This window comes from Callionymus lyra, chromosome 2 (genome assembly GCF_982586985.1).
Source record: "Callionymus lyra chromosome 2, fCalLyr1.hap1.1, whole genome shotgun sequence".
NCBI classification, from domain to species: domain Eukaryota; kingdom Metazoa; phylum Chordata; class Actinopteri; order Syngnathiformes; family Callionymidae; genus Callionymus; species Callionymus lyra.
Genome location: NC_141819.1, coordinates 19,822,586 through 19,845,516, shown reverse-complemented (window position 1 = coordinate 19,845,516; position 22,931 = coordinate 19,822,586). Strand labels below are relative to the sequence as shown.

At 42.6% G+C, this 22,931-nt stretch overlaps 2 protein-coding genes across 3 annotated transcripts; both read left to right on the top strand.

The window, feature by feature from the left end:
- Nucleotides 1-30: 30 nt before the first annotated feature.
- Nucleotides 31-12,399, top strand: cep131 (centrosomal protein 131). 2 transcript variants are annotated; one of them, XM_087783929.1, is made up of 30 exons: nucleotides 31-129; nucleotides 1,036-1,226; nucleotides 1,403-1,497; nucleotides 2,253-2,352; nucleotides 2,442-2,560; nucleotides 2,953-3,057; nucleotides 3,280-3,447; nucleotides 3,523-3,640; nucleotides 3,711-3,824; nucleotides 3,931-4,102; nucleotides 4,181-4,272; nucleotides 4,342-4,452; nucleotides 4,783-4,960; nucleotides 5,032-5,123; nucleotides 5,186-5,347; nucleotides 5,416-5,607; nucleotides 7,223-7,360; nucleotides 7,452-7,577; nucleotides 7,635-7,751; nucleotides 7,840-7,869; nucleotides 8,358-8,460; nucleotides 8,541-8,742; nucleotides 8,810-8,917; nucleotides 9,075-9,192; nucleotides 9,264-9,338; nucleotides 9,416-9,558; nucleotides 9,624-9,801; nucleotides 9,867-10,063; nucleotides 11,078-11,138; nucleotides 11,245-12,399. In XM_087783929.1, the coding sequence occupies exons 2-30, from the start codon at nucleotides 1,044-1,046 to the stop codon at nucleotides 11,314-11,316; spliced, it is 3,669 nt and encodes a 1,222-aa protein (XP_087640055.1). In that variant the 5' UTR covers nucleotides 31-129; nucleotides 1,036-1,043; the 3' UTR covers nucleotides 11,317-12,399. The 2 variants fall into 2 exon arrangements, with proteins under 2 accessions (XP_087640055.1, XP_087640056.1); XM_087783930.1 differs by lacking the exon at nucleotides 7,840-7,869.
- A 519-nt stretch (nucleotides 12,400-12,918) lies between these two features.
- st6galnac (ST6 (alpha-N-acetyl-neuraminyl-2,3-beta-galactosyl-1,3)-N-acetylgalactosaminide alpha-2,6-sialyltransferase) lies at nucleotides 12,919-20,638 on the top strand. The gene is made up of 10 exons (XM_087783924.1): nucleotides 12,919-13,053; nucleotides 15,871-16,187; nucleotides 16,967-17,171; nucleotides 17,281-17,446; nucleotides 17,516-17,690; nucleotides 18,497-18,635; nucleotides 18,715-18,818; nucleotides 18,885-18,968; nucleotides 19,027-19,126; nucleotides 19,458-20,638. Exons 2-10 carry the CDS (start codon nucleotides 16,060-16,062, stop codon nucleotides 19,626-19,628), a joined length of 1,272 nt encoding a protein of 423 aa, XP_087640050.1. The 5' UTR covers nucleotides 12,919-13,053; nucleotides 15,871-16,059; the 3' UTR covers nucleotides 19,629-20,638.
- The last annotated feature ends 2,293 nt before the right edge of the window (nucleotides 20,639-22,931 follow it).

The window sequence follows — 22,931 nt, the reverse complement described above, 5'->3', positions numbered from 1 at the left end:
GGCATGACTTGGTTCTCATCTTGCCTTTCCTCCGTCCGGAGAGACAGAAACACTTTCTCTGGAGATTTAAACCGAGGACAAGAAAACTGCTGGATCTTCTCAAATATACGATGCTTTTGTGATTTATCAGTAAGTAAATCCCGCAAACATGTCGGTTGTATTCAATTCATTGAGCTAGATATGCTAAAGCTAGCTCGGTGTTAATACGAGTCTTTAAAACCTTGTTCTACCAACGAGTAGTACATTTGTATTTTATTTTCCATAACATTTTGAACCAAAGTCACGTTAGTTTATATTATTTATATTTCGTCAGTGTTCGTCACATCTTAAGGACTCACTGCTTTTACCCGTACGGGTGATGCTGTAGCTGACATTGCGGGTGTACTAACAAACGTGTAGCTGGTTATTCACATATTTCAATAATAAAAGGTGAAAGTTTCTACAGTTAAACTGTCATTTTTTTCTTTTGCGTATTTTTGTGTTTGTTAGCATCATATGCTAAACATCATATGCTAACAAACACCTGCCACAACATAGTGGATTCAGACGAGCGCTTACGTCATAGCGTTATTCTGGATGTTATTATCTTAAACTTTCACCTTGTAAATATGGTGTTAAAGCAAGATGTGAAGGTCGCAAAAGCCAAACTTTATCTCCACAAACATAATCATTTCTTACTTTATAGTGCTCGCCGTCAGCTGGAATATCAAGTCAAACTACTACATGTTGTTGTGATGTCAATTTCAGGCTTATTACTAATTATTTTTCAGATTGAAGAGGACATGGCATTGTATTTGGCAGTAAATATAGTATTATTTTTATTATAAATACAGTGAATGCATCAACATGCTTCCCTGCTGCGTTTTGTAGTTGTAGTCAGCTGACCCCAGTTTGTATTTGGTCACCGTTGGCAACCAAAAAAGTGAAAGTGTCCATTCCTCCACCTGCCTCTGTGGTCCCCACACCAGTTGAACTCCCAGTGGGAAGTGTTGTCTGTGGCCTTTTGTGTTCATCTCTGCTTCCACCATCTGGCAGGTTTTCAAATGATGCACGCGGCCCACAGCCCCTCATCCATCCCCACGGCTCCTCCCGGGGGGGTTCTGGACCTCAGCCTGTCTGGAACTTCTCTGGCCATGTCCAAACGCCCAAGCAGTGCCTCGCCCGGCAAATATTTATCACGCTCGGTGTCTGTGGCCACGGACGGACGAGGGAAACGCAATACGCTGGTGAATCTTTAGTGCTAAAATAGTTTTGAATTTAATTTTTCTAATTCCAGTTTTTTAGCTCGCATTTTAGTACATTATGTTTAAGAGAAGAAAACAAAAACTTGTACATAAATGTTCATTTCCACACATACCATATGCTACGTGACTAACAATGTTGTGTATTTTTGTCTCTGCAGAGTGACAGTAGTTTCAGCGGCTCGCGTTCTATTAAGAACCTGAGACGGTCAAACAGCACAACCCATGTGAACCAGCAAACCAATGTTGCTTCAAGGTAAACACAGAATCTATCATCGTCAGCACAGTCTGTCCTACATATAACAGCCTAGTTGTTGCTCCTTAAATAGCATGACACAGACAAACATGTGTGATGGACGCTAGTCTAGAGAAAGTACGCCCCTGGAAGTGATCCACAGCTGTTGGTCCTGCAGCATCTGTGGACAATGGCTGTCGTGCTCCTGCCGGGTGCAGGGTAGCCTTTTTTGTCTCGAGTAGAAGGGGGAGGATGCATCAGAGGTCATGTTACTCACCCACTCGCACAAAAGCCCCCACGCCCTTAATCAGGGAGACTTTACATTGAAGAAGTCCTAACCCCCAGATGCCCACGCTTCTGTCAGCAAACCACTCCCCCACACACTCTTTACTCATGTGGACAAGTGGAGGAATGTGCTGCTTGAATAGTGTCAGATTGCTTTTGTCTGCACACACGCCTGCACACACATAGATCTACGTGAAGGTCAGAGGTCACAGAAGGCGAACCGACAGATGGTCTTAAAATCTGGTCTGCAAATCACTTTTCACCTGTGGTTGACTTTTGGTTGTGTGGTTCTGTCTGAAACTGTCTCACTGGCGAAGTTAGAGGTTTTGTTCTTGACTTGAAACCTTAAACAAAGTCTAGTGGAGAAGTTTGGCTCTATTATTGTTGATGGCATAGTCATATTTCTCGTTTAAGGTTTCAACTTGAAGAAAATTAAAACAAGGATTTTGACGTTCATTGGTCTGCATTAAGGACATGACATTTAATTTCAGTCTGGACCAGAATGGTGATTACCCGACCATGTTTGACCACAGCCCTGAAGTCTCCAGAGTTGGCAAACCTTCACATGACACAACCACCTGGAACATCTTGGTAATTTCTCACCCAACAAATGATGATGATGACGATGATGATGATGTTTTTGTTGTTGAAATCATTTCTGACCGGATTCCCTCTTTTAGGATGATCAGCCACGACTGGCTCCAGCTCAGAGCTCCCACAGCACCGTGGATTCTCCTACCGGCCTCAAGAGACGAGAGGTTGGAATCTCTCTGGCTGCTAGCTTCACTGCTAACAACAGGTGAGTTACTGAACCATTATCACACCTGCTGGCTCCACCATGCTCCTGTTGGTGTGTATGAGATCTTGTGTTTACTTCAGTGAAAAACAAAAATATTGCAATAATAATCTTTACATTTTCCGTGTTAGATATACAATTATTGTATAATTGTATTGTTATGCTATTCCTATTATTTTTCTTTTATTATTACTATTAGTATTATGTCATTTATTGTAACTGTTTTTTTGACATTTATATAATTGAAGACATTAAACACAAATTATTTTGACTGGATTTTTCATGTGCCATCATCAAATTCAGGCACCGGCCAAAACCAGCACAGAAACATGTCAAATGGAATGTGGTGTTTGAAGTGTAAATACTGACCTTTGTTCTGGTGCTGTTCTGTCCAGGAGTAACAAGGGAGCTGTTGGGAACTCTGTCACCACCATCCTTCACAACAACTACTCTGAAAAGCCTCTCACGCCTAAAAGTTCCAACCAGAAGCCCACGTTCAAGTGAGTTACTCAAAAATAAAATAAATTGGAAGAATAAATTGGAAGAAACCAATTTTCCAAACCAAAGTTCTAAAAGGCCCCGAAAACCAGCCCCTCCAGTATCTTTACTGTAGGAGAGGTTGAATTGGACACACAAAAAATACACAAAACCTTTATTATGTAAAAAAGAGACATTTTAGTAGCTGGATGAATTAAATATAATGACACTCTCTTATGCTGCAGCAACCTCCTGAAGGCATCAGCTAATGATGACATCTCCTCGGACCATGGCCCGCTCACTAAGTACCAGAAGAACTTCTCTTCCTCCAACAACAGGAGCTCCGTGTCGGCCCACTGCAGCAGCCCGGTCCACTCGCAGAGACGAGAGGTCACTGAAGAGGAGGCGGAGAGGTGAGCGGTCAGAGGAAGACAACGGTGACGTAGACGGAACATTCCAGTTCTAAGTCCTGATTCAAATCTCCACAGGTATATCCAGCTTGTGAACCGGGCCGCCGTCACCATCCAGTGCTGGTACCGACATCAAACTCGGAAGCGTCTCCGCAGTCGCGCAGCACTGCGACGCAGCTTCACCAGGAGCAAACGGGTAATCCCCACAATCACCTTGACACCAAGGAAATTCATGCAACAGTTGTATTACTGGACTCGCCCTGCAGGAGTGGGAGCAGCAAACACAAATCACCACTCTTGAGCCACAGAGGAAGAAAGACGACGACAGGAGGCAGATCCGTGAGGAGAAAGCTCGTCTGGCGCGTCTTTCAGCCATTCAGGTGTGACATCATTGTCATGATGCAAAATCATTTTATTCTAGATTTGCTCAAAGTCAAGGTGCATTTTGGTGATTACTCAAGGTCTCCCCCTGTTGTTGAGAAACAGGAGCTGCAGCAGAACCGACCATTCCTGGATCAATCAGTGGAGTCGGAGCTTGAAAACCCAGCAGCTTTGGTGGGTTTAAGAATACCTCCCAGGTTCTCTCCCACCATTAGAAGTCCGGTGTTTTCTGCCAACAATAGTCTCATGTCCCCAGACAACAAAGCTAAGAACACAGGTCAGTGTTTGTTCAATTCATGTCAAGTCAATAAACAACTTGGATACTTGCTGAAATGTTCTGTTTTTCTGTTCTTAGATTTCCAGCTCAACGTTGTGTCCAGTGAGCTCTCAGGGTTCAGAGCCGTGTCCCCCGCACTGTCCAACCATCTGGGCTCACAGGGTTCTCGGGTAAACGTCCACTCAGATAAGCACAAAAATGTTTTAATTGTTCATTCAATACATTTATTTATTTCGAAGGATCAGAATGAAAATGTGGAAGAAGATTTAACTGGGTTTCAACATCAGGAGATTGACAGAAAAATGCTGCGTAAAGAAAGAACTCACCTCTCCCCCTTTACTGCTTTCCAGGTAACAATGTCTAATCCAAACAATTTGAAAGAAGCTTTAAAAACCATAATCCATACTTACGTACTTTTTGATTTTTACATTAAAACTACACAATAAATAACAATTTAAGTTGTTTTTTAAATGTCATCATTACACTATCCTTACTTTCAAGTTAAGGCCCTTTTTCTTTTTCAAGTCTTTCTCTGGCTTCAGGGCACCACACAGCAGTCACAGAATATATTGTTTCCTCCTTGTGGATTTTAATTGCCAACTACTGGAATAGTTGAAGGGTTAATCGTATCTTATAAAATACTAAAGTAATATAAGACTCCCTCTTCTGGTGGGACACAGGAGCTGCAGCAGCAGAGAGTCCAGTTGGGGGTGGTTGAGGCAGAGGTGGAAAACCAGAGGCACAAGTCCCCGGGGCTTAACCCCAGAACACCACGTTTCTCTCCAATTAGCCAAGATCCAGTGTCGCCTAGCAACAACGACATGATGTCGTCAGCTGAGATGAAGAGTAAAAACAATGGTGAGTGATTTAACATCTGGGGTGATGATCTTGTTTTTAACAATCTTACCCGGGTTTATGTGTTCCGCCAGAATCTCGAGCTAAAGCTGAGGTGATTGAAATCTTGGACTTCAGAGCCGTTTCTCCAGCATTGTCCAACCACAGAGGCTCCCAGGGCTCCCAGGTAAGCAACAACTTGAGAGTCTCACCTGGTGACTCTTCTTACTGACCTGTGTCATGCTTCAGAGATCGGTTGGTGTGGAGGAGCAGCATAGGGGGGAGCCGTCCAAAACCACATTGAACGATGTGCTGGAGACCCTAAAGTTGCTGGAGGAAGAACCCAACGTGAGCCACCAGGAGGACCCGAAGAAAAGTCCTCAAGAGGACAAGTACGCCTGGATTGACCAGGTTGGTTAATCACCTCCTTCTTAAAAGGTAGAGAGTCTCTGATACACAATTTACATATTTCATTCAAGGATGCTGAGTCCAACTCCCTGACCACGGATAACCTGGAGCGTCATGGTCAGCTCAGTCACGCACCGGTTCTGCCTGATGGTGGCGCTCTCCTCTCGGATGCTAAGTTGCAAAGCATCATAAGTTTCCTGGACGAGATGGAAAATTCGGAGCAGGAACGACCCCGCTCGGTCACCTCGGGGTCACAGCGAGAGGTCAGAACCATTGCAAACATGCAAAATGAGGACATTGACATTTTTAATAAAATATCTTTTAAATATAGATAAATCAAAAGTAGTTGTATTTTAAATGTTTTTTATACCATATGAACGAACTCAAGTGCCATAAATTTGTTGTGCAAACCCTTTTAACATCAGGGGCCTCGTGTACTAAGATCTTCGTAGACCTTCTACTAAATATGTCCAGAAAATGAAATGAGTTTAACAAGAATAAAACTGTAAATCATGTGTGACGCAACTGCAACACACATGCTAGTTCCTATTACATTTATAAAATAAAAATGATTTGTGTACAAATGACAAGTTAACAAATCATTTGACGTTGTATTTATATAGGTGTGTTTTTCAAAGAGATCGCTCCGATTGCGTGATCACATGGTTTCAGCTGCTTTCATTCTGCAGCTTCACTTTGATCAAACGTTGTTTCACAAAAATCTTAATGACTTTTGTTGACTTGAAGTATCAGATGCGGATCTTCTTTGTTATATTATAAAAACAAGTTCATAATTCCTTTAATTTTTTTTCTGAATAACGTAAAAAAGCGGATTAAAGTATTCATTATAAAAGGATTGATGTTGTCTTAATAAATACAGATCATCAATTTGGTGAATGAGAACATATTAATAAGTTTGTGAATAATTTAATATCCACTCGTGTGACTACTGTGTGTTAATTTATGATCAATATTGATGGTTAATGTAACTCTGATTAAACATCTCAACGTGACTAGTGAGGCTGTCATGGATCTAAGCAGCTGGTCCGGGCGTATGCGACCTACAGACCTTGTGGGAATTATGAACTTTGTACCGATCTTTTCATTGATACATATGGACTTTGACGTAAAAGGTGGTATTTTGGGCGTAAAACCCATGTACATGAGGCCCAAGCTCTGTCTGTTGCTCAGACACACGAAAGACCAGTTCCGTTCCAGAGACCTCATTCATTCTCTATGTAGGTCATGAGCGCACAAACTCTTTAAAGGGCGAAACCAAAGGGTCTAAAGTACTTTCATTATCGAGCAAAATTTAATTAACTGAGAGCGCTCATAAACCAAGAAATCATAATTTTTATAATATAAATTAGTTTTATGTGAACAAGTGTAATAAAAGAAAAAAAACTGTAATCAAAAACATTAAAGAAAAAATCCTGTGATCAAAGTACTTATGTCAGTTTCCAACTTGGTCGAAAAAAATAGTGTTTGTTAAATCCAACAAGAAATCCCAAATGCAAGCGATTGCAACAGTGGATCAGCAGCTCATTCAGTCTTAAGACGCACACAATCATGCCATTTAAAATGAATGAAAAATAAATTCTTTATAAGATCTTTTACACGCGATACAAAACAACCCATGAACCACACAAAGCAAAAACTTTCATAGTTTTTAGAGCATAAAAAACAGGCAATGTTCCTTTTTAATGCATCAATGATCCTGCGTAAAGCAACATGTGTTAATGCACGATAAAATAAATATTGCCGTTAAATGCTGATGTGTCAACCTGCCCAGCCCTAGTTAATATCCATATCTATATCTATCTATATATATGTTGTTTTTTTAAGTCTGTTATTTACCATGTGTATGTGTGTTGTCAGGGGGTCATGTCTGAGGAAGACCTGGTCTGCCCAGAACTTGCATCTGCAACTGCTGATGAGCTCAGCAGCTCCATGACAAGAATCAAACTTGAACTGGAAGAAAAGAAACGTGCTGTCAACATGCTGCAGGGGGCGCTGGTGAGCACACACCACACATACATACAAAATGTAGCACACATCTCTAAACTCACAGCCATGGTGTTAATCTTGTGTTGTCATTGCCACTCAGACCCAGCAGAGGGAGCTGACGAGTCGACATGTGAAGGAGACTGAGAAAGAACTCAATAGAAACTTCCAGGTCCAGAGGAAGCAGTATGAGTCCACTATCCAGAGACACTTGGCCTTCATCGACCAGGTGGGTCTTGAGTTGTCATGTGTCCTGCGGTCCCTCCTTACTGGTGTCAGTCCACAGTTGATCAGTGACAAGAAAGTGCTGAGCGAGCGCTGCGAGGCTGTGATGGCGGAGCTGAAACAGGTGGACCAGAAGTACACCAAGAAGATCTCTCACATGCAGGAGCAGCATGACATGGTGAGCTCCTCCTCACTCCTCCTGGTCTGCTTCTCTGGTCTAACTGTCTACCACTCCTCTTGCTCTTTCTGCTTCTGTCCGGCTTCAGGTCTGGCAAATTCTGGGACCACTTTGTGAGGTAACTTTCTCACTCCCGCTTCTCATTCATTCATTTATTCTCTCACTATCACTCTCTGACTTGCTCTCACTGTCTCTATTGCACTCTTGTTTCCTCTATCTCTATTTTTGTATTTCCTTATCTCTTTCTTCTCTCTCTATCTTTCTCTATTTACCTCTCACTTATTTTCTTTCTTTCTCTCACTCTCTTGTTTACTGTCTTACTCTCTCAAAGGCATCTGTCTACTTATTCATTACAGTTTGACAGACAAGGTTAAAGGTCATCCAACTTTCTTTGGTTAAAAATCCAGCTAACATCATAGCTTTCTGTTACCATCAATGTGATTGTCCCTGCATCGATCTGTTCATCCACTCATCCGTCAATCTTGACTTTTATCAGCTGCTGATCAGTCCTCCTGTTCCCCTGCTGACATGGAGATGATTCACGTGGGAGGTTTCTGTCACAGAGACGCACCAGTCAACGTCTGACATCTTTGCTTCTCTCAACAGGAGATCAAGAAGCTGAAAGACCTCATGAGCGCCAGCGAGAAGATCCGCAGAGAGAAGTGGATCGACGAGAAGACCAAGAAGATTAAAGAGATCACAGTCAAAGGTTCCTGGATGTTCTTAATCCAGCAAGGGTCCATCAGCAGGTAAACTTGCTCTGACTGGACTCTCTTCCTACTCTCACAGGTCTGGAGCCCGAGATCCAGAAGTTGATCTTAAAGCACAAGCAGGAAGTGAAGAACCTACGTACCCTGCATGAGTCGGAGATGCTGCAGGCAGACGAGAGAGCGACACAACGTTCTCTGCTGCAGTGTGAGGAGCTGAGACGAGAGATGGAGCAAGAGAAGGACCAGCTCCTGCAAAGAGAGAGAGAGATGCTCAAGCAGAAGTTAGAACCCTCCACACACAGTGTGCGTGTTTTGTTGCTGTAGTTGACAAGTGTGTGTGTGTAACAGGTACCAGAGGCAGCTTCAGGACGAGGAACTTGCCTTCCAACAGCAGAGGAGACGTCTCTACAAGGAGGTGTCAGAGGAGAAGGAGCGACTGGCTCAGCTGGCAGGAAGGTGAGTTGGAGATGGAACAACATTTACATCTACCCATGTGCCCATGAGCAAAGTGTTTTTGAGGTCACTGTGAGTGATTTCATCCATGTTCGGAACCATTTCTATTTTAGCGGTTCAGTTAATGGTTGCTGGTTCAAACTCTCCCCCTGTACTTCAGGCAGCGTGCAGAGCTGGAACAGCTGCGTCGTCAGCTGGAGGACAACAGTTCTGTGTCGGGACGGGTTCTGAGAGAGGAGCTGGACAAGAGCCGGGAAGAGCTGGAGAGGAGACACCAGGTGAGGAGCAGAGTCCTGGTCTGACCACCTGCTGGTTCTGGACTGACCTGACCTGTGTTTGACCACCACAGGCTGAGATGAAGACTCTGCAAGAACGTCTGGAGATTCACAAGCAGACATGGGAGGAGAACTACAAGAAGAAAGAGGTGTGTACTGTCATTATCTGTGAAGTGAAATGGAAACGCCCTGTTCAATAAGTCTCTCTTGGTCATGTTCCCTGCAGGAGGCGTGGCTTCTGAGTCGTGAGCGGGAGTTGAGGGAGGAGCTGCGGCGAGAGCGGGACAAAGAGATCGAGCTCGCAATCTGGACGCTGGAGGAGGAGACGAGCCGAGACAAGGACGAGTGTGAGCGAGCAGCCGACAACAAGTACGACTCGCACAGCATCCTCGCCTCCAACCTTAGCATCCTCACTCACAGCCTCGTCTCCTCAGGGTGAAGAGGGTGCGAGAGAAATATGAGGCGGAGCTGAAGGAGATGGAGCGATCTGAGAAGGAGGCTCAGGAGCGACACCAGGAGCTGAGGAAGCTGCAGCTACAGATGGAGGGAGAACTGATCCGACTCCAGAACCAGCTCCAACAGAAGGAGCAGAGCCTGGATCAAGTCACACAGGTGACGTTTGGAAATCCTAGGAAACGTAAACACACCTCATTTAACTTTATTAACTGACCACTCAGGCCCGGGACCATCTGATGGGCGAGCGCAGCAACCTGGCCGACGTGATCCGGCAGGAGTTCGCAGACCGTCTGGTGACGACTGAAGAAGAGAACCGTAGGGTAAAACTGCAGGTGTCAGAGGTCAGAGCGAGGCTGAAGGTGGAGGTGGAGCGAGTCACCAGGGAGAAGGAGGAGGAGCTAGCAGAAGTCCACCAGCGGTGAGTCCGCACACCAGCTTGCATATGACATTAACTAGTGGGCTCACATTTTATTCTTTGATGGTTGTGAGGCGCCTTTTAGTCAAATGAAAGAAGGGATGAATAAAAAGAGTGTTAAGAAAACTCACTGTTTACATATATTGTTCGTAATGATCTCATCAACTTATCCTTTTTTGTTCTCAAAATGTATTATATTTCAACGTATTCAAGGCTTAAAGTGACTAACCGTTAGATTTGATTCACATTCATTTTTTTCTCACTTTATGATCTGTGTTTTCTGTTTACCAATCACAAAATAGGGAGCGTTGTCTATGGGGTGTGTATTGACATGAATCTGGCGATACGACACGTATCACGATACAGGGGCAACAATACAATATATGGGAATAAATTGTGATACTGTATGAACAACGATATATTTGTAGTATTGTCAAGTACTTGACTCTGGTGTTGCAGAATTTACAGACCATATGAATCTTGACAAACTCTTAACTGCTTTCATTATCTCACTAAATATGTCCAAACATCAGCTTTAAATAATGCTGTAATCGGATGTATCCTCTCGTCCTCAGTCATATCAAGGATCTTGAAGGATTTTATGGTTCCTTTAGGAGCGGAACAGAGACTGCTGCCATTTAGCCACAAGAAGTTTAAATAGCGACACAGAAATGAACAAATGCTGTGAGCGGTAGCATGTTGATTGTACATTTTAAAATTAAGTTATTTTATTTAAATACCTATAAAAGGACAAATTTCTTTTATACAGTTCTGTTGAAAAATCAATATGGTATTGTAGAAAAAACATGGCTATATATAAGTGTATCGATATTTTCCTCCAGCTGTAGTGTCGTGAGGATGTGGAGAGTGCAGAGATAAACATGTGTGTTTTATAAAAAGAAAGTTACTGAAGTGCTGCATGGCTCAGGTGATGTCAGGCTAAACCAGCATAAAATGGGACATTTAAAAGCAATGAATCTGCATAAATGTCACAAAAGCTTTCTTTTTGTTAACCAGGGTAAAGTCGGCCATCTTGAAAAAGGAGGAGGCTGTCAATGTTCTCCGGAAGCAACAAGAGGTGAGCGAGGCCACCTGGTGCTTCTGTAGAAAGATACAGTCTTGCTAACACATGTAAATGAGTGTCTACATGTGATGCCACTAATGCATCACTCTCGCTATTCTAGGCTGCTGAGAAGAGGGCTGACCACCTGGAGGCGCTGTGGGACCAGCAGAGGAAGCAGCTGCTCAAGAAGTAAAAAATCCTGGTTCAGCACTTAGACCAGGGCCGAGACCTGAAGGAGCGTAATTAAAGAGCACCAGGAGGATCTTTTGCTGTGGGAGATCCTTGGGTCATGTGATGCCCCCCCCCCCCACCTTCAGGGGGGAAGAGAACATTTCCAGATGTTTGTTAAAACCCACAAGCTGACCCAGATGAGAGGTAACTGACACTGAGTAGAGATGTAAGCGTGATGAGGGAGAGAGGAGGTGAAGAAGGAGGGGGCGTGAATGTGAAGATGGCGGAGACGAGAGAGTTGGAAGACGAGGGGAAGTGATGGAAAGTGAGCTGAAGGAGAAAAGAAAAGGTGACAGGATAGATGAGCAGGTGAAATAACATGTCAGATGTGGACGAGGAGTGAGGGGGTCTAGGGGTCAGCAGGGGGCGTAGTACTGTCGGTGTGAGTCAAAGCCAAACACTTTTCCTTCTTTATCCCTCAGTCTCTGTTCTTAACTGAGACACAAGCGTCTTTGTGGTTCTTGTTTCCAAAGTGCCAGCAGGCTAAACTCTACACCAGGAAGTGAAGATACTTATTTAGGATCCTGCACAGGAAGCTTGAGTCAAAACGCTACCTGGTCCGTCCAGTTGCCTCATCCACCACAAGTGGGACTTTTATAGACACTAACGAAACGAATCATGTTGCAAACTGATGAAGATGACGACCCCGAACATCACACATGAAGGCAAAGGTCAATAACTTTTGTAAAATACAAGCGAATGATCGTGTTTTTTAATGGACAAATATTTTATTATGGATGAGTTTAAACCGAAGCCGTCAAGGTAGAAATGCTGACTCGTGTTCCGTCTCACGCAGAGTTCTGTCTACACAGTGTTTTGAGGAAGTTGTTAAAAATAACTGACCGTTCAGACTGAAATGTTGTGAAAGAAAGTTTTATTTCTTCGATTGTTTTTCTAATTCAATGTTTCTTCTTGTGCAAATAATGTTTTTGTATTCAATTGGAGAATATATTGATTCATTGAAAATATTCACGCCGTGTGGCCGATCCCTCTTTTGGAGGAAAAAAAATAAAAACGTGTTTCGTTTCATGATCCGACCACTTTATTGAGCTAAATGTGTCGCACTTATTTTAGTTAGGTCTGTTTTTGTCTGTAACTTCTCCAAAGGTTCCTGGCCAGTGTGTCTTTCTCTTGCAACAACTTCCCCTTTACTCAACTGCACTCTTCAGGAAGCACCAGTTTGACCTTCACTCTACATTGGTGCTTGTAAACGAACTGACTCTTGCTTTGCTGTACTTTAATTGACTTTAATTGCAGCAGCAAAGAGAAGAAGGAACGATCGGATCAGCTCAAATGAGACGTATCGGAAACATGGAGTGTAAACTCAACTCGGTGACACAGTTTACAGAAGCTGAGTGAGTCAGGGTCTCCACATTCTGAGCATTTCTGTTCTGCCTGCTCATGTCTGACTTTACAGCGACTGGTTTCCTCCCCCGTGGTAACTGAGTGAGTAGGAGGAGGGAGGAGCAGCAGGGAGGGGGGGGCGGGTGTGAAGGGACCCGGGGCAACTAATGCCAGCAGCTGTTGCTCATTCTTGTGAGACCCCTCCTTCTGCTCCTCCTCCTGCTGCCGCCGAGTCCTGGCAACAAATCTCACACGCCGCCAGACTTGTGCTCGCCAGAGGAGGAAGAAGTCGCCCTGACGACCGAGGGAGGTCACAAGAAGAGGTGGGAGAAGAAACGAGAGGAGGCTCTGAACTGTGAGGACGACTTTTTTTTATCTCTCTTTGTGTTCCACCGAAACTGGTGTGGGTGTGTGTGTGTGTGAGAGACGTGTTTAGACACAATAGCTGTAAAGTTGAAAGTTGACACACTTGACGCTGAAGAACATTTAATTATAAATTACCTTTTTCCCACGACCACGTTCTTGTGAACACGTCAATGAAAACTTATTTAATCGCTTTTCAAATGTCTTTAAAAAATGTCCTTGACTTCACAAACCTTTATTGCCAGTGTTGTTAACACAAACAAACTTCCTCTATTGGTCCTAAATAAACCAAACTTTGAGGACAATAATGAGGGTCACAGATTAACCAACACTATAAAGATCTGATAACGTGTTACTTTTGTTTCTTGCTCAACTCATAGAGTTGATGACGTAGATGAGATTAATCATTAAAAAAAAGAAGCCTTGACACACCATAGAGACTCCATTTGTACTACTTTTCAATTCAAAAGTCTTGGTAAATGACACATCTGAATTGTTCTAATTATATTTTTTCCAAACGGTTTAAATCGACATCGGAACTTCTTTTAATTAATAAATCCAACAAAAAAAAAACGAATTCTGATTTTGTAAATGTATAAAAAATAGAAAATGTTACTCAATGCTTTTCATAAATCTGTTTAAACTCTTAACTAAACATATTGAATTAATTTCGTAATAACATATTTAGGTTTTAAATGTTCTGTTCAAGTATAAACCATTCAACACTCAATTCTAATGAATTCAATTAAATCATGCATAAATTGGGGAAATGACTACAACAATATATGTTGTGTTGTCGTAGCCCTGTCATGTGACCCTTGGGTCCAGCCCACCTGACAGGTTTCCATGGCAACATTTCAACATTTTCCACTTGAAGAAGAATCATGAGAAATTCAACCAAAGGTCAGAATGAAGTACAAACAAACAGTTTAAAGCAGTTAACCAAAGCTGACATGAGATCAGCTCAACCTTCTCCAGGACAAAAACAGTGATTGACAAGAAGATGTTTTCTTTTTTTCTCTTTTCCGTCGAACCGAAACCGTATCACATCGACTTGACCTTGAACAAAAGTCTCTCAGCTGCACAAGATGATGTTTGTCTTGGCTCAGAAATGTTCCCAGACCATTTTCGGATCAAAACTCCTATTCACTGCAGTCGCCATGTCCTGATACACGTTATTAATTATTAATATAACATTATTAATACGAGCACATGGGTTTATCGAGGTCAGAAAATGACGGCACATCACTGCGATCACACAACAAAGAAGTAGAGCGACGCCTCAGGCTGCAGGGCTTGGATACAATGGAGGAACCCTGAAGTGTCAGGCTTGACAATGCAGGGCTGTGACTGTGCGGGTTTAAACCAAACTTGAACAACTGAGGCAAGTTTAATGTAGATGTTACTGCTTTGATTCTATATATTTTTGTAATGGAATACATTTGAATTATTAATGTTCCTGGAAAAACATTTCACTTTGGGTTTAATGTTGAAATACTCAACAAAACAAACACCATGGAAGAAATAAATATATTTAAACGTGTGAAAATGATGACCTGGATTTTGACCCTGCCATTGTGTGGAACCCTCTTAAAGCCGAGGAAAACTTGGATCTAAGTAAAGGAAGAGAAGGAAAATGTGTCCTTTCTTTAAGAATTCAAGAAGTTCTGAACAACACACAAAGGCAGCTGATTTCAGAAGCAGAAAAAAACATGTATTTGAAACATTTTAGTTGACGAACAAGTGTCTCTCTCTATTCATGAACTAAAACATACTCGAACAAACCAAGTTTATTTTGATCTTAAAGAAATAGAAAGTATATTTAGAAAATATACTCAACACAAATTTTCATGATCAATTCTGAAAAACTGACCAAAAATGGACAATAGAAATAAAGAAATGTTATGAAGAAAATTGTTGGAAAATGACACAAGGAAATTGACTTAATAACTGAACCTTTTATAATACTACCAATTGGAAAACCATAGAGTCACTTTCGAATGTGATATCGAGAATAATATGGAATAGACCAAGGCCAAGAGGAAGGTGGGATAACGTAAGCAAACATAGGAGAATATTGTACATAGGACAAGTCGGTGTGAGCAAAACTATAAATGTAACAAAAAAATGTTGAGAAAAAAGTAAAGAGCAGGGAAATTAAAAGTCTCACGGGAGATAAGAAAGCAATACAATTACAGAAGATTATGACAAGAAATTGGAAACTATTGACGGACGTCCCGTTCACAACGTTATTCAAAATATCTCTGGTGAAAAAATTCTGTGTAATATTTGGGCATGAATTCAAATATTGTTTGTAATGAATATTTATTTTAAATACTTTTGGCAGTATTTCTCTAAAACAAAATCATGCCACAAAACCCCTGCAGGTAAATGACTCACATTGTATGTGATGGAATTGTCGAGGTCATAAACTCTCACAAGAGAAATGCATGTATAAATATTCTTGTTCCCACAGAAACAACATGGATGAGGATTTTGCTTTGATGTATTTTGTACGTTTGATGGACGTGCGCCGAATAAACGACCAATACCTTATTTATTTAACTTTTCCCTGTTGTTTCTATAACATATTTGTTTGTTGTTGCTCGGTTTTATACAAAACAAATCAATAAAACCTCAATTTAAAAACCAAAAAGGTCTGTCTTTTTTTTGTCCATCAACCTACTTCATAGTATTACTGAAGAAACTCGTTTTTGGAACGAATCCTTCTCTTCATCCTGGTCTTCGACTAACCCTAATGTCAACAACAGCCTTTACTTTTCTTCACTTCCTGTTCTTCTTCCCGCAGCTGATCCTGGTCCTGTTTCCTCAATCCTGGACCATTAGACAGCAGGGGTCCAGAAGGAGGCGACTGGCCCGGAATGAGCAACGGGTGCCGGCAATAGTCGCCCCCCCTTTTCTTCTCCACGCGCCCCGAGTCCTGAGACTCATGACCCCCGGACTGGCCTAGAAGACCCTGGAGTCTGTGTGATGAAGGATGGCTCCGTCTCTGAAGTTGCTGCTGGTGGTGTTGACCGTCTGCTCCGTGCTGGGGGTCTACATCACGTATGAGAAAGCATCCCGGTCCGTGACCCCGATCTGGCCATCAACAGGAGGTACACCCATGTGAGTCGCCCCCCCCTCTTCTTTACAACCATCACAGTTTTTTACGCAGCAGAATGTGATCAACTGCCACACACTCCTTACATCACTGATCTGATCCAGCCTTACACCCCAGCTCGGGCTCTGAGGTCTGTGGATCAGAATCTACTTATGGTTCCACGCACACGGTTCAGGACCAGAGGAGAGAAATCTTTTCAGGCTGTTGCTCCTAAGCTTTGGAACGATCTTCCTCTCTCTTTGCGCTTGATGGAGTCTACTGACTCCTTTAATAAACATCTTAAGACGTTTCTATTTGTTCAGGCTTTTCCTTGAATTTCTCGAACTCCTGTGTTGTTCTCCGTATTATCTTGATCTTTAAAGTATGTACTTTTTTGAGTATTGTTTTGATTGTTTAAGCGCTTTGTGACCCTGGTCTCGAAAAGCGCTATATAAATAAATATTACTTACTTACTTACTTACTTACACTTCTAGGGTGAAACATACAAACTGATCAGGGGCCAGTTTAGGGTTGAGCACTGTAAATGTTGAGACAAGTCTCACTCGACTGCTGGAAGGATCGTACTTCGACCCCTCGTCGTGTAGGTGTGGTCATCGAGTTAGTCGAGCCGCACGAACATTCTGTCACATGACATCGCCGCGGTGACCACGTAGTGTTTCTCGTCTGTTGAGCTTGAGCAGGTGTGTGACGATAATAAAGTCGACTGTTGCACTAACTTAACGTTTCAAATCGTGGAGTCATGATCTTCGTTCATCTCAAACCAATCCTTCTGTCTCTCTCTCAGCGTGAAAGGGGAGTCGAAGGTTGTTGTGACCACTGACTTGGCTCAGCTACGAGCTGTGACGGTTCCGCCACGTGAACCCGGACTGAACCGGACCAGAACCACAGCGCCCCCACCGAAGGATCAACCGAAGCTGAAGTTGCCAACACTCACCGAGTCTCCATTTATCGGAGACTCGTACATGAGCGGCGACGTTCCGACACAAACTGTACGTTTTGCTTTTTCTTTAATTGTCTATATTTATAAATAAATATAATGATACATTTCCATTCCATTCACTTGTCTTTGCTAACAGTCCTGCTTCTCTCCTCGCTCAGAACTGCACTGCAGGAATCAGAAGTAAAATATCCGACTCCGACTTTGGAGCTCGGTTTCTGGACCGGATCCCGGTCCTACAGTGGGCCGTCCATGTGGACCAAGACCAGCATCAGCGCCTCAGGAAGTACTCCGGAGCGCACGGCTGGGGCGCGATCAGCTTCCAGGGTGAGCACCAAAAACTGGACCTGGCTGTCCTGGACCAGGGTTCTGACACCGGTGCTGCTCTCCCTGCAGATCTGAACGCGACTCTCTCGTTTCTCAACTCCACCGCGAACTCACAAATGTTCGACGACTGGCACGAGCGCCGGAACGGATCCCAGTGCATCCGCTGCGCCGTGGTCGGGAACGGAGGGATTCTGAAGGACTCCGGGAAAGGATCCGAGATCGACCAGCATGACTATGTGTTCAGGTTCGCTCCATTTCTGCTATGCTTTAATGCGTTAAGTTAGAATGCTGAGAAATACATGTAGTTCCGTAATGTAATAGTTGTTCTCATCCATCCATCTTCCCTTCATCTTTACTCACTCCTTTTTTCCTAAATCCAAATAATGATGAAGTTTTCTACAGTGCTTTTCATGATACACAACGTTACAAAGTTAGATATAGGAACACAATTAGGGAAGTGGATGGAAGCGAGAGGGTGGAAAACGATATCTCAGCTGTTGTAGGTGATACTGAAGCGATGGTTTCTGGTCTTTATCATGCAGATCCCAGTAGATCTCAGTGAAACGTAGGTTTCCAGACTGAAGAATGTTCTCCGTGGTTCGTCTTCACGGAGAAGGTTTAGTGCAACAATTAGAGGAATGTCGTTTATTCACGTCCTAACAGATGCGGTAGAGGAGCAGATCTCATGAGTGAGATGCTGAAAGGTGACCCAAAAAAGAAAAGAAAATGTTCTATATTAGTGAGCTCATCAGCTGCACTGTACACAGCCATAACAAAGCTTTTGCGTTTGACATCTTGTTTTGGCTCAATTTTTATTTTATTTATTTTTGCCCCCCCAAAAAAAGAAAATTCACTCTCAGCCATTTGTGCCCCGAGATCTTCTGTGGTGTATGTTCAGTGCATCCCTCGTTCAGAGGCCACTGATAGTAGTAAAATACAGTAGATCGGTGTAAATTCTTCTTCCTCCATATAGACTCGACATCTTTCCATAAACCGTGAACCATCATAACCTAAGTGGCCAAGAATCACAACAATCGTATCTGTTTCCAGGACCAACGGTGCCATCACCCAAGGTTTCGAGAACGATGTTGGATCTCGGACGACTCACTACATCTTCTCCACCAACACTCTGCGGAACTCCATGTCAGTGTACAGACGGATTGGCTTCCGGGGGCCTCCGGTTTCTGAGGTCAGTGGTGGAGTTTCAGCAGATCTCCAGTCTGTTCAGTAGGTTTAAATGAAAAAAATGTGGGGTTTTTTTTCGACAGGAAACTCGCTACGTGTTTCTTCCAGACCACGACCGCGATTATCTGCTGATGAAGGCGGCAGCGACGCAAACGATTGTGGAGCGCGGACGTGATAAAGGGAAGAAGTGAGTCGGAATAATTCATCCATCGCCTCCTCCTGCACCTCATTCACTCTCCGATTGTCTCTGTAGTCCAAGGCAGCTCTTCGGTGACGACGTGACCAAGAAGAAGTTGAAGATGTTCCACCCCGACTTTGTGCGCTACATCAGGAACAGGTGCGTGATTGAGTCCTCAACGACCCCCCCGGTCCCACTGACTCTCCGGCGCCCTCAGGTTTCTCCGCTCAAAGCTTCTGAAGGGAAGATATCGGAGCATTTATCGACCGTCCACCGGCGCCACCATGCTGCTGGCGGCACTGCACACCTGCGACAAGGTAATCCTCTCTATTCCAGGATATATTATTATATAACTCAGGGTCAAATAATTTTCATTCCATGATTAGAACGGAATGTCTTTCTGATGAGAGTGACAGCAATACAGAATATGGAACAATACAAAACAAAAGAATAGTCTTTTGACACACCCGGAATATCAGCCGCCCTAGTGTGCGTTTGTATTCAGCATTAAATTATTTTCTTTCTGCTAGTCAGATTCCACAGATTCACCTCCTGAGGGATCAATAAAGTTTTACCTTACCTTACCTTACCTCGTCTGCTTTCACTGGAAAAACGAAAAGTTGTTAAAACGTTGTTTCCACGCGGCAGGTGTCGGCGTACGGCTTCATGACCTCCGACTACAAGAACTACTCGGACCACTACTACGACAAGAACTACCACAAGGTGGGATTCTACGCCAACCACGACATGAGGCTGGAGAAGGTTCTGTGGCAGCAGCTGCACGACGCCGGACTCATGCGCCTCTACACCAGGCTGTGAGGAAACACCCCACATTACAGTATCTGGAGTCATAAGACGCCGTCATGTTCCTCGTCGTCTCACACCTTTTATTTATTGAATCAAATATTTATGACTTTATTTTTCATACTTTTGAATCCTCTCCTCTTAAAAAACGAATGATTTTAATTATTAACATGATTTTTTTTTACATGTTGAATATATTTATTACTTGTGATTTTTTTCATCTCTGGATGAAAGGGCATTTTTCTTTTTTTTGTAATGTGTGTTTTTTATTTAAATTGCAAGGATGACATTTTTTCGCCTTCACTAGCGAGAGAAGGACACGAACTGACCACTAGGGGGAGTCTCTTGCCTTGTTCCTTCAACTCTTTTTTTTTTTAAAGAAGTCATCGTTGCTGCTCCAGCTGTCTTGTCATCACGAGGAAAACTCTCGGGTACTTGAATCTCTGAGTGAAAGGCACTTCTTTTGAGAAGCCACTCTCAATATCAAATAATGTTCTTGTTGAAAAAAACTCTGCAGCAAATGTGAAAGGAATGTTGGGTTGAACCTGAGCAACGGGTCGAGCCGGTCGAAGTTCTTTCATATGTGACACTGACGCTGACGCCCAAAGTAAATCAAACTGTGTCACTGCACGGAAGAATCTCAGTGGAACTGGAAAAGTTAGTTTGGTTTTTTTTTCCTGTTACGTCATCGACCGCATGTGACCGTCAGTTGATCCAAATGAAGCTCCGCATGTCCTCACTGTGCCTTGTTCTTATCGTGGTCCAACCGGTCACACCAGACATTCCAGAAAAGGAAGAGTTTATACACTTTTACAACCTGGCTCTGGACTATTGAGCAGAAGAATGAATAAATCACTTTATTTTTGTAATGATTCAAACACTTGAACTTGTGGTGCTGCTCACCTGAAGCAGATCCACAGCCTCATGAGGGAACTTTTTCATATAATATTTGTAAGAACTGCATCCTTGATGTCAGCGGTTGAAGTGCAATATTCTCTTTGAATAAAAAAAGTCTCTATAAAGGATATGTTGAGTATTCATGTGCATGTTGACGTTCACAAGTATTCAAAGAGTTTAACGCCTCAAAGAATATGTTTTCATTGTTGTTGTTATTTAACTACAAGCTTTATGATTTCATACTGAAATAGGTAATAGCGCCACCTATTGTGCTTTTCATTTTAGTTTGTCATCGCTACTATTTTTGTCAAATCAATTGGTCAATTTATTGAACTTTTAACATCAATACAGACGGAACATGCAGAGACTGAGCTATTTGTTAATCTCGTGCTCCAGATGAAGAAAACACACAGATACCTTTATCTCTCCTATCACCTGCACAGGACACCCCCCCCCCCCCCCCCGCCCCCCTCCTGACAAGCACGCCAAATTATGTTTATGCAATAGAAAACAAGATTAAGGTTAACATTTTCTTGCCTTAAATATTAGTCGGTAATTTTCACCCAGAATGGTCAAGTTAGGATTTTTAAATAACAATGACATTATTCCTTTTTTTATTATAATTCAATCAAAAGTCAATATTTGATTTGTAAGGCAATAACAAAAGGTCACCATTAAAACCATAATGCTTCAGCTTATGTGTTCAAAGAATGCAGCAAAAACATTCTTCCAAGATCACGTGATTCAGTTTGTTTTTAACATGTTTTTTCATCTTGGTTCACTCCCTGTTCTTGTTAATGTCTTTTGTTCTTGACTAAATGTCTAGTCTCGGTGTATGTCAGGAAAGTAAATGTCTGCCTTCGACAGAAGAGGTTGGAGTGAAAAGCTTTGTTGTTATTCGAACCTTTAGTCAGTGAAAAGCCTCAAAAAGAACGTTTGGCAATGATTGACAGAAGGTCTCCATCGGCCTCTCAACACCACTTTGAAGACGTGATCAGTCACCTGGTGACCATTAAAGATCACTGTGTTGTGAAGTTTATGGAATCCTCTCATGCTTTATAGACTCGGGGTCTCATGGATTTCTTTTGAAACTGTCTGCATAAATGATGACGCTCCCAGTCACCACGACAACGGTGCACATTCACTCATTTCCTGTGAAGGACAGAACATGGCCCTGAAGCCTCCATTCCTGCTATGAGTATGTCTCCAGTCGACACCCCCGGCTGACCGCGCCCTCACGGCCACATCTGGTTCTGCCTTGCACTGCTGAGACACCTCTGTACACTGTATTGACGGGCATTTACTGGAGCTAATATTGACATTAACGTCACTGTTGTGTACTGTGAACCATAGTGAGTTGTGTACACATAGCTATACCAACACCTACAATAGTACTGAAGTCTACTACTTTAATGGGAATTTATATTATCTGTTACCACGGTAGAGTAAGCTGAGAGAGTAGTACCAATACTACTATGATACTGCTTTGTGACCCTGGTGTAGAAAGGTACTTTAGAAATAACAATTACTTACTTACTTACTAGTTTAGAATAAGTAAAGCCAGCACGACTCACAACATCTGGTTAGCAATGACGCCATCTGCTGGTGAAAACGCGCCACTGCTTCCTTTACTTCGACATTCTATAGCTGGATCCGTTTTTTCAGAATAACAACAACGTTTTTTTGCAAGAACGAAACGAAATTATTTTTCTTTAACCAGGTTTTACCAGAATTAATTAATTCGCACTTTGCCCGAGACACTTAGACCTCACTGTTCACTCCAAAGTCATTCGATGGTCATGTGACTTTGGGCTGTGTGATACTGCACCCTAGTGGTCGCCACTGGTACTTTTTAAATGTTAAAATAATTGCATTTTTTTTTAAACAGAGACGTTCGCGCTAATGTCGTGAGGGAACATCAGTTGGTCATTTATAATTTCTCTTTTTTGTATGATTTGAGCTTACAGCTTGAAAAAACACACATTTATTATGATATTTATACTTAAAGTTTCAATTTATTTTTACGTTTAATGGTTGTATTTAATCACCTTTATCACAGACAAAAAGCTGACATGTGTCTGGATCGCTGTTGTCATCCGATGACTATAGAAGGAGATTGAAGTCACTCGTGCCATTGATGCCATGATTGTCAGGTGACCCGGATGACGTCATCGAGCTCTACTTGTTTACACACGATTGTATTAAAGACACCACTTGATAACCATCCTGTAAACACTTTTTTTTTTATATATTTATTATTCATATGAAAATGCTGTTTGGACCATTCAGCTCTGCATATGCAGTCGTTTCCATGGAAACACCACAAAGAATCTGATGAGGAGGAAGATGAAGAAGAAGAAGAAGAGGAAAAGCCAACTAAGGAGAAGCAGAGATGTTGAGGAGAGATGGAACGAGTGTGAA